Source organism: Camelina sativa, chromosome 3 (assembly GCF_030686135.1).
Source record: "Camelina sativa cultivar CO46 ecotype springtype chromosome 3, ASM3068613v1".
Lineage (NCBI taxonomy): Eukaryota > Viridiplantae > Streptophyta > Magnoliopsida > Brassicales > Brassicaceae > Camelina > Camelina sativa.
In genome coordinates this window covers 30,768,434-30,779,658 of record NC_141882.1, presented here as the reverse complement: position 1 = coordinate 30,779,658, position 11,225 = coordinate 30,768,434, and the positions used below count along the sequence as shown (strand labels likewise).

The following is an 11,225-nucleotide window of genomic DNA, read 5'->3' as shown; positions in this document are numbered from 1 at the left end:
TTTTCAATAAAATTTTCATTATTGTTGACAAACGCCCACCATTATTCTCAATAAAATTTTAATTTTCTTTTTCCAAAGGACAGTAGATAATGATTTCAAATTGCTCATTTTTGAAACAATTTATCATTTTTCATTACTGTTGATAAACCTAAGGTGTTCTGCCTAAAATATACTAGGTGTTATGTCAAAAAAAAATTGTAATTTTTAAAAATAGCACTTATGTGATACTACTTTTTAAAAAATACTATTGATAAAAAAGTTGTTCACAAGTACTATTTAGATCATGTTTTGTAAAAACCTTCTAAACAATATAATAGTTTATACATATTTATAAAAATACAATTATTTGTTATAAAATTTTATAAATATTTTCGTAAAAAATATTATAGCATGCTTTGAAACATCTATATATATGAAACTGTATTTTGCGCTATTTTAAAAATGAAAAAGTGGTATGTTTGAAATGGTACTTTAAAAATTTGTGGTGCATTACTAAAATGATCAAATATCATAAACTTTTAGATAAATAACGGTTATCAAAAAGAACGGTTTAGATGGTAAAAAAAAATCTAGTTCATATTTAGTGAGATTCGATGGTGGTGGAGATGGTGAGTGAAGGTGATGGTTGATGGTTGATTAGAGATCGTAATAAATAAGAGATCGTGATAAAGAAGTGACAAAGAAAGTAAATAGTCATATGAGTAATGATTTTTTAAAATGCTTGTAAAAAATGTACATTATTTGATCACCAATCAACAAATCGTTTGAAGAAGGCGGTTGAATATCATGGTTGGAGCAAGGTTGAAAAGGGTGATTAGAGCCTGTTATTGGTGGTTGCAGAACACTAATTCTAACCACTAACAAAAACCAACGTTTGTATTATAAAAGAGGTTGCACAGTTTTTTTTTATACAAAAGGTTGCATAATTTATATTTTTTACTTTTTGGCTTATTAACCTTTAAAAAAAACATATTGAGAAGAAATAGCAACATGTATTAAGTCAAGATTATGATTTAAATAGTAACTTGCTTTTTTTAATGGAGATTATGATTTTTTTAATATCATATAATGGAGATTTAAAATTAAACATTTGATAATTTTGTTAATATCACATCTGATAATTTTCTTAATATCATTTAAATATATTAATATATTATATTATGAATTAGAGAAAAATTTACTATTCCATTTTTCATCTTTTAACTAAACAAATATCAATTTTATAATTTATAATTATTTATACTATTCAACCGATATAATGTTATCAATCAAACTAAATATTCAACTGCTTTCTTTTACAATACTATCTTTTCCATCTGTTACCTTTTAACCGCTTTTTTTTTAATCATCTTCTCTACAACCGTTATAAATTTTGTAACCGTCTCTTTTTAAACGTGTTTACCAATGGGAGCCATAATGTGTACAAAGTGGGTCTCATATGTATAATACTCCATATATAGGCAGAAAGAACTAAAACCACCTGTCGTTTTATATAGTCTGGTCCTTGAAAATCTCTTTTGGTTCCAACAGTCAAAAATGTAAATTCTATAGTACCATTCAGTTACTTAACCAAAAGTTAAACAGTGAAATATTTCACATCCTCTTTTTTCACTTTGTGGGACACGTTTGTATGAGTCCCATCTCTTCTTGTCTGTTATAATACGCTTTTAACAGTTACCACCATATTACCAACCTAGTCTACTCACTACTGTAAGGATTTATTTAAATATTTTTTGATCAGTTACAGACTTACAGCTTGACTTACTAGTCCATCTCCTAATGAATATGTGTGTTTTTAATAATTTCTACATTATCAATCGTCGTAAACAGACACATACTGTATTAGAATAGTACTGTACATGTGACATTGGTATTGTGTGTAATACTTTATTTAAAAATGTTCATCGATTGTAGCATTCACGGGAAGAACACAACAGTTCAAAACTTGAAAAGGTGAAAATGAAAAGAAGGCCGAAGAGTTGACTCCATGGATTAAAGAGACTCTGTCAGGCTTGTTCTCAAAGCGATTCAAAACCCCAACATGGATGTCGTGATTATTCTAATAATATTTATTACTTAATTAATAATCTGTAGAAAAGTAATTATTTAAAATGTTATCTTTATATTATATTTTTCAGAACTACCACAAAATTTCAGAAAATACCACAAAGAGTGTTTTAGAAAGGGGTTGGAAGAGTTTTAGAACATTCATTACAATTGACTTAGAATCTCTTATTAAAAACTTACCAAAAAATACATAAAAATTAGGAAAAGCTAATTAAGAACTGTCATTTATAGCATGAAAAATAGGAAAAAATAAAAAACAAAGTGCAAAAGTTGTCAATAAAAAAAAAGAGAAAGATAAACTTTTGCATGTATATACGGAAGAAATAGTTGGCATGGTATATTAATAAATAACACGATATACTTATTGAATAATCTCATGCTTACATAAACAGAGACAGTGATAGTAAGAGTTAAAACTATATTTTCACAAAGGATAATTTAAATTAAAAACACTTAATTTGTTGGAATCATTGTTACATCAAGTTACGTTGTAGGACCCTGCAGTATCACCCAATTTTAGAGAGATCGAGAAAGAGAGAGAGATTGCACTTTTTATTTGTTCTTTATAAACAAAGAAGACTACTGGCGTGGCGCATTTGACCTTAACAGGTTATTGGAATTCGAGAAATTTACATAGAAAGAAAAAAAGAAGAAGATTGCTTGTGAATCAGGAAAAGCAAAATCACGCAAGTCTTTGAGTATACAAATTCTGACAAAAAAAAACTACAATATGGTGAAAAACTACTTTATTAGTAGTTTGAATGTTTCTTCCATTAAGTAGTAACCACAAGTTCTGATTTTTTTTTTTAATTACGTATAAAAAATCTTCATTTATTAGCTTTAAAAAAATCTTGACTATATATGACCAAAAAGTCATAGCTTAATCATATAGTCTCTCTTTGATAAGCATCTATATATGTTATGATTGATATGTAATTAGTCGTATGTATAATTCCATAATATAATTCTGAAAATACACGTGTAGTGTGATCGGATATAACTTCGCGTAGTGAAACAATTTTTTAAACTGTACATGTGTATAAAGATTTAGGATAACTGATTTGATTAGAACCAGATTAATGCGATTACTTACGTTAACGTAAGAAAATGCAAGTAGGAATAAATTGTGCAAGGGAAAACGAAAACGACTAATAACTGCAGAATATTTGGGGTATTGGAACGGTAAAGATACTTATTACTTATTTTATGGCTGTCAATTACACTGTGAAGAAAGTGACATTTCCTTGATTCTTTTGTTGTTTTTTTTAATCTGTTGGTTTTTGTAATATTATTATTATTATTATTCAAAAAGGACTTTTGGGGTCAGCAGCAGCATCAGCAGGCACTGCAAAACGGAGATTTCGCCATCTTCTTTGTCACGATGTCAAGTTGCTCTCAATTCTTGGATTCTCTCCATATCTTTCCTTTTTTTTTTCTTTATCTCGTTCTGTTTAGTATATATTTTCTCATATATATATATATACCACTTTTTATTTCGAATATATCTTATTATTATTACTATATACCATGGATGGATCATCTTTGAAAATAGTTTCACTCATGCATATATAAATATAAAAAGTGTGTTTTATATATTCGACTTCCCGCAAGGGAAAAGAAAATATGGGAAACTTACACCAATAATGAAGTACACCCATAAGTAAATGTGGTTATTTGTTGGTGAAAGTTTCAGAGCATTAAATGATTTAAACTCGGATTTAGTTTGGCGGCACGCAATTGAATTGAAGAACCCAACTGAAATATATATATATATATATATATATATATATATTGTACTTATTAATGGCGAATGATGGTTTGATGATGCGTTTTTGGACAGAGAAAACCAAAAAAAACGACAATGTCTTGTAGTATCGTTTTATTCGATAGTGCGGTAAAAAAGTAAAAATCATTTGATAATGATGTACTTGGTTGCCGACTGAATTAAATACTTTTGTTCTAAACTGTACAATTTTGTAGAACGTACTGTGTTATGTTTCGATGGGACATTCCTTATTTATTGCTGGACCCGTTTTGTTTTGTCCAAATACAAACAAATCAAAAAATAGTGAAACAAAATTTTAAAAAGTATATATAGAGTGAAGACAATTGATATAAATACATTGTTTGGGGAAAAAAAAAACATATATTGATATATGGAGATGCGTAATGTAAACTAGTATGTACTACGACTACAAGTGGAGTATATTTATGAGAAGAGCACAATAATTGTCTTAAATAAAATAAAAATAGTGATAAGAATGTTATATATTCCATTAATGGCTTAAGAAATCAACAATCCTAGTATGAATCTAAAATGATGGGATGCATGCATTTAATTAAACTACTAGGCTTTGAGGATTCTTGACACGTGTCCATATCCATTCGGAAAATAGTCAACTTAGTTTAATTACCACCACCCTCCCTTTTTTTAACGACAATTAGTACCCAAAAATACTTTACTAATTGTCGTCATATCGTATACGTTACAAAGTTCTTTGGCCAATTACTTATTCAATAATTACCACCATCCTTTTTAAACGTTACGCAAAAAAAACGTTACTAATTGTTGTCATATCGTATACGTTACAAATGTTTATTGACCGATTATTCAATCTTTTTCATTTTATTTAAAATGGCATTTTAATTTATTAATTCATTGACTTATTAATTCTTTTCTGTTAGTTCAGTGACGAATAATAAAATATACTCCTATTTAATTGCTAGAGTCATTAAATATATATAGTTATAGAATTAGATAAAACGTCAAAACAAATTAGATGGAAAAGATAGTAGTCATTAAACACTCTCTACGTTAAGAACGAAGGTATTTAGATATTTTCCGCATATCAACTAGTAATTTTTTTTTTCCTTTTTAAACTAGTAAAGCGATGAATAAATAAAAAATTCAAGATATATGTGAAAATGAGGTGAATAAACTAAAGATCATAAGCTTGAAGAAACCACTATCTTAAAGGTCTGATTCTGTGGTCCAATTTGTCATCTGCAAGTTTTTTTGTTTAAAAATACAAAATATTATACATTTTGATCAAAGAATAATTGTATGTCACATACAGTATGTGACACATATATATATATATATATATATATATTATGTATTTACATACATTAAACAGTTTGCGGGAAACAAAATCTATATATAAAACAATTGAATACATTGTTATGGGGTTGAATTTATTATATACTAGTACACAATATACAGTAAGTAACCACAAAAAAAAAAAAATACAGTGTGATATGGGGGGGGGGAAGAAGAGAAGGGAAGAAAAGGACACGCATGCAAAATGAAGGCAGAGACCCAAAGGGAAGGTCACTGACGAACAACACTTTATTTCTTTCATTCACCCCATTGCTGTACGTTACACTCTCTAAAGTGACCATTGTGTTGTGTTGGAGCTAGTTGGACCCAACACTACTACGCTATATTAGGGCATTATTAACGGGAAAATTTTTTTTTGTGTTGTTAGGTTAAATATATAGTGAAAATAATGTTAGATCAGTTGTTAAGATCATAGGTAAAAAAAAGGGGAGAACTAATTATGGTGTTTTTAGAATAAAGATATAGTGAAATAATATTCATAAACATTTTACAAATTATAAAAACTTATAAAATAACATTTAAATTGCTTACTTATATAAAAACAATTGTATACTTATAAATTAATATAATATTCTTAAACATTTTACAAATTATAAAAACTTATAAAATAACATTTAAATTGCTTACTTATATAAAAGCAATTGTATACTTATAAACTAATATAATATTCTTAAACATTTTATAAATTATAAAAACTTATAAAATAACATTTAAATTGCTTACTTATATAAAAGCAATTATATACTTATAAATTAATATAATATTCTTAAACATATTACAATTATAAAAACTTATAAAATAACATTTAAATTGCTTACTTATATAAAAGCAATTATATACTTATAAATTAATATAATATTCTTAAACATATTACAATTATAAAAACTTATAAATTAACATTTAAATTGCTTACTTATATAAATAAAATATTTTCTTTTTTTCCAAAAAATCTCGTCCAATCACATGAAGCCACGTCAAATAAGAACTGGACTTAGATCAGTTCTACATCAAGAACTAAAAAAAGTGTTCTAAACCACTATTCATTATTTTTATAATTTTTTTGGGCTAAGAACACCCTTGGTGTTCTCCCATTAATGATAGCCTTACCAAACCTAAACCTTTTTCACTTTTTTTTTAATATTTCTTATAAAAAAAAAAAAAAAGAGAAAGAATATTATTAAATTATTATTAAGTAGTAGAAGCGAAAAGAAAACTCGAAAGAGTAAAGGAAGCAGAAGAAGAAGAACAAACAACACGCGAGAAATTTCAGATCTTTCTTCTCTCTCTCTCTCTCCGCATCTCCTTTGCGCAACCCTCGTGTAATTCTTAGAAGAAGAACCCTTTTTGTTACTTTCACTTTCTCTGGAAAAATCTCGTATCTTTCACTTTCTTTTATCTTCCCTTGGGATTTGGATTTCCGATCATTGAGTTTTTTTCAGGTAAAAACAGAGTTTGTTCTCGTTTCTGTTATCTGTTTCTTTTTTTTTTTTTTTTTTTTTTTTTTTGTGTGTCGGTGGGTTTAGTTAGAATTAGATCCGTATTGTTCTTCTTCAATCGGCATTGCTTCGATTTCGAACTGCTTTGTTTTTTTTTTTCCGAATCACTGAGCGAGCGTCGTGCGGGAAAGGAATACAGAGAAGATTTAATACTACTACTACTGTTTCATCTTTTTTTTTTGTTTTTGTTTTTTAACGGTTTCTCTGTTTCTGCCTCATTTAAAGTTTTCAGATTGCATTTATGGTCAAGCTTTTAAGTAATGCGTTTTTTTTTTTTTTTTTTTTTTTTTAGGAGAGAAGAAGACAAGTGTACTTACGTCTTTAATGCTGAGAAACCGTGTTGATGGATTCTTCTTCCCCACTTTAGTTGCAGATCTAGAGCTTAACCCAGAAGAACAAATAAAAAGGTTCGGTTTTTGTTTCCTTTTTTTTTTTTTTTTTTTTTGGTAATGGATGGCTGAGTGAGGCAAATATCTTGTGGGTTGCTTTACTTCTTATGTTCACGGGGACCTAATCTCAGCTTTGAAAGAGTTTATGGCACTTTGTAAAAGAGATATATTTAATGCCATCACAGCAAAAAAGATTTATTGGTTTTCATTCTTAATGTTATGCTTTTGATTCAGAACCCAAGAAAGATTTTGATCATTCTTGATTTCATTATTTTTGTTTTTGTCTTCTGTTTCTCCAGGTTTGTTTTTGTCTCATAAGTGTATGATGACTCACATGCATGTCCTCTGAATCTGTTCAGCATCAACAAAGCTTTCTTTCCCTTTGAATTGATATGTCTGGTAAATTTTCGATGTTTAGTTTTGATATATTCTCAAGTTTCCGTCTTTGGTTTCCCTGTGGATGATAAAATAACGAAACTTCTTGATTGCCATGGGGATCAATCTTGACAATTAGATATTGAGACTTTTGCAGATACTTACTTTTGTTTTTTTTTGTTTCTTTCTATTGAAGGTATTGAAGAAATCGGTAACTTTGACGAATTTAGGGAGAGAAGATCAGACTTTGAAATCTCTGAAGATGAGAGACGGCGCTCCAAAATAGGGAATTTGAAGAAGAAGGCCATTAATGCTTCAACCAAGTTCACTCATTCTTTGAAGAAAAGGGGCAAAAGGAAAATTGACTATCGGATTCCTGCAGTCTCCATTGAAGATGTAAGGGACGAAAAAGAGGAGAGCGTTGTGCTTGAATTTCGCCGTAAGCTTCTTCAGAGAGATTTGTTACCTCCTCGACATGATGAATACCATACTCTTCTCAGGTTTGTCTGTCCTTCTTTACTAGTTACATTACATACACACTCTGGTCGTTTTAAGCTAAAAATATGATGCCTTGCTAATGCTGTCAAGCTAACCAACTATTCATTTTGAAAAATATAGGTTTTTGAAAGCTAGGGATCTTAACATTGAAAGAACCATCCAGATGTGGGAAGAAATGCTAAGATGGAGAAAAGAGTATGGGACAGATACCATACTAGAGGTTAGGAGTTAAAGATTCTAGTTCAGCTTGTTTGTTGTGTCATATAAAAAACTTGTAATTTCTCGTGCACGGTTGGGTAGACAATGGTTGAAAACTGATAAAAACGTAGTATATCGATATTCTTGATATCTGGATGCAAACATCTGTTCATTTTCTTATACTTGATGGATTCAATATCAAGCTCTTATAATTTTAATTCTTGTATGTGGATCGTAGGACTTTGATTTCGAAGAGCTTGAAGAAGTTTTGCAATACTATCCTCAAGGCTACCATGGAGTTGATAAGGAAGGACGACCTGTCTACATTGAAAGACTTGGAAAAGCTCATCCTTCTAAGCTTATGCGCATCACCACCATAGATAGATATTTAAAGTACCATGTGCAGGAGTTTGAGAGAGCTCTCCTGGAGAAATTTCCTGCATGCTCAATTGCCGCAAAGCGTCGAATCTGTTCCACGACTACAATACTAGATGTGCAAGGATTGGTAAACTATCTAAGTTTTTTACCAAGCTTAGGAATAGATCTGCATTGCGTTAAAGCAGATTTTTCTCTTTAGTGGTTCTAGATTCTCATCTTTGCAGTGTCATGTTAATGACAGGGGATTAAGAACTTTACACCAACAGCTGCAAATCTTGTGGCTGCCATATCGAAGATTGACAACAATTACTATCCTGAGGTACTTGATTTTTTTCAGTTTTACATCTCTCATATCTTCTTCACATGCATTCCCTGTTATTTAAAGTCATATCATTATTTTGCAGACGTTGCATAGAATGTACATTGTAAATGCTGGAACAGGTTTCAAAAAGATGCTTTGGCCTGCTGCTCAGAAGTGTCTTGATGCAAAGACCATTGCAAAAATACAAGTACAGCTTTTCAGCCTTGTTTTCTATTTGGTCAACTATTACTCTGTGTAGTTTATCTTATCTATGTCAATGCAGGTGCTAGAATCCAAATCTTTATCTAAGTTACATGAAGTCATTGATTCAAGGTAGCTTTCTTTCCATTTAAACCGCCACCTGAAAAATTTCGGATATCATGTCTAGCCAATACTTACCAGCTCTGGTGCTCTGTGCTTTAGTCAATTGCCAGAATTCCTTGGAGGGTCGTGCTGTTGCTTTGGTGATGGAAGAGGGTGTCTTCGTTCTAATAAAGGACCCTGGAACGATCCTGAAATAATGAAGGTACAATCTACATCTTATTAAATTTTGCTTTTACTTTTCGAGGATGCTGCTCTTTCCTAAGGAACTTTAAGTGGGAGTACATGAAGCTCATTTTACATATATTACTTGATTAGCTCATCTACCATGGAGAATCATCACTCTTTAGGCAAATCACCAGGAAGCTGAGTGACCCGCAGAATTCTTCCGCCTACATAAGTATACATCCATCAATGGTAAATGGCTCTGTCAAACCAATTTCTCTGTTTGTTGTAGAACATTTTTTCCGGTAATATGACAGTGCAACATTGGATTTATAGGCTATGCAAGCTGAGACTTCAGCGGCCGAGTCAGTATCTTGTTCTGATGTTCCTACTTCTCCAACTGGAAGAATGTGCTCAGCCTCTGCTCATGTGAATCCAGCTTATGAGGAAGTGAGTTATTGTATTGTCACATTTGTATCACAGACCACTCTAGTTTCTCTTAAAACCGACCGTAACAATATGATTTATGCAGTCTAGAGCATCAGATGCTAACGGCTATTATAGTTGCGATGACAAGTTTGCCGTACCTGACAAAGCTGGTAACCGAAAAGGCCAAGAAAGGCAATCCCATTACCAAATGTTCGAACTCAATCAAAGACCTCTCGGTTTAAAATGTGAAACATCTCCACCAGGTTATACTTCTTATTCATGCTTTACTGTTAAAACAATTTCATTACATATGGCTTAGTCAGCAGGTTTCCTGTGTAATTTTCTCACCTTTTGAATTTCAATTTCCGTTTGGTATGCCATAGGTGCTCCCATCATCCGTATGCTTCATGGTTTAAGGGGAACAATTGACAAGATAAAATGTGAGAACCTAGCGAAAAGGCTACTTTCTTTGATGCTGAAACTAGCTACTGTTTTCCGTTGTACTCCGTTTGAGCTTCTGAGAAGCCAGACTACAGTTAGCCCTTCAAGTCCAGCAGAAGATGACAGTAGGTGTAGCCTCATCCCAACCCCTAGACAGCCCACAATGAAAGACCGGATTCTTCCATGTTTGGAGCGTATTCAGAAACTGGAGAAAAGTTACGAGGATATCCGGAACAAACCCGTTGCAATACCTGTAGAGAAGGAGAGAATGTTGATGGATTCTTTAGACAGAATCAAGTCGGTTGAGTTCGATCTCGATAAAACAAAGAGGGTACGGTACCTTTCCTAGATGTTTTAACCTTGAAACTTTGTATATTTAGTATGGACTGAAGACATTTTCCATTGGTTGCAGCTTTTACACGCCACGGTGATGAAACAGATGGAGATTACTGAAATGCTGCAAAGTTTACGGGATTCCCAACTTCACGTAAGTACTTATTGCCTTCAGTATAGCAACGAACATGTTGATGGGAGGATGACTAACACTCGGAATTGTTCTTTGTGCAGAGAAGAAGAAGATTGTTCTGCTAAAAACCATAAGAGAACATCTGAGTTTTGCACAAATACAAATCTGCACATACAGAGAGAGAGAGAGAGAGAGAGAGAGAGAGAGAGAGAGAGAGAGAGAGAGAGAGAACAGATTCCGGAAACAAAACACATGTTAGGTTCTTTAACTCCTTCCCTTCTCCTCCTCTAACTTTTGTTCACAACTTTTCTCTTTTTTTTTATTTATAAATAGGTCCCTCTGCTTCTACTTTTTAAGTTATAAAAAGAAGAAAAACTAGAAGATAAGGACAGAGAAAAAAACATCTGATGATCTATCAATCCTGTCTTTGATAATTTAGATTGAGATCAGAGTTTTAAGTACCAAACCCTTTTGTTGTAATCTGGTGTAGTTAAGAAACTACACTATAAGCTAAACATATGAGATATAGTAAATCTTTTGAAGGTATTTTGATAATGGAGTCTCGGAAGAATCCATTTGT

The 11,225-nt window shown here is 31.3% G+C and overlaps 2 protein-coding genes across 7 annotated transcripts in view; both read left to right on the top strand.

Annotated features, from left to right (window-relative positions):
- LOC104778406 (protein neprosin) overlaps positions 1-11,225 on the top strand; it is a 648,080-nt gene that overhangs the window by 426,850 nt on the left and 210,005 nt on the right. The window lies entirely within an intron of this gene.
- Positions 6,288-11,200, top strand: LOC104778440 (phosphatidylinositol/phosphatidylcholine transfer protein SFH13). 6 transcript variants are annotated; one of them, XM_087508966.1, is made up of 16 exons: positions 6,288-6,627; positions 6,977-7,091; positions 7,373-7,472; positions 7,645-7,948; positions 8,067-8,166; positions 8,383-8,649; positions 8,764-8,841; positions 8,927-9,031; positions 9,107-9,156; positions 9,247-9,349; positions 9,463-9,561; positions 9,646-9,759; positions 9,842-10,001; positions 10,122-10,510; positions 10,592-10,666; positions 10,747-11,200. In XM_087508966.1, the coding sequence occupies exons 3-16, from the start codon at positions 7,466-7,468 to the stop codon at positions 10,768-10,770; spliced, it is 1,875 nt and encodes a 624-aa protein (XP_087365092.1). In that variant the 5' UTR covers positions 6,288-6,627; positions 6,977-7,091; positions 7,373-7,465; the 3' UTR covers positions 10,771-11,200. The 6 variants fall into 6 exon arrangements, 4 of the variants coding, with proteins under 4 accessions (XP_087365092.1, XP_087365093.1, XP_087365095.1 ...); XM_087508967.1 differs by having other exon boundaries at positions 6,325-6,654; XR_015595534.1 differs by having other exon boundaries at positions 6,368-6,627; positions 9,847-10,001.

What these genes read in the sequence shown, in the direction of transcription:
- LOC104778440 (XM_087508966.1), top strand. An exon ending in AGACCATTGCAAAAATACAA is followed by an intron (nt 9,032 to 9,106) that starts GTACAGCTTTTC and finishes ATGTCAATGCAG; the next exon opens with GTGCTAGAATCCAAATCTTT. An exon ending in ACGATCCTGAAATAATGAAG is followed by an intron (nt 9,350 to 9,462) that starts GTACAATCTACA and finishes TTACTTGATTAG; the next exon opens with CTCATCTACCATGGAGAATC.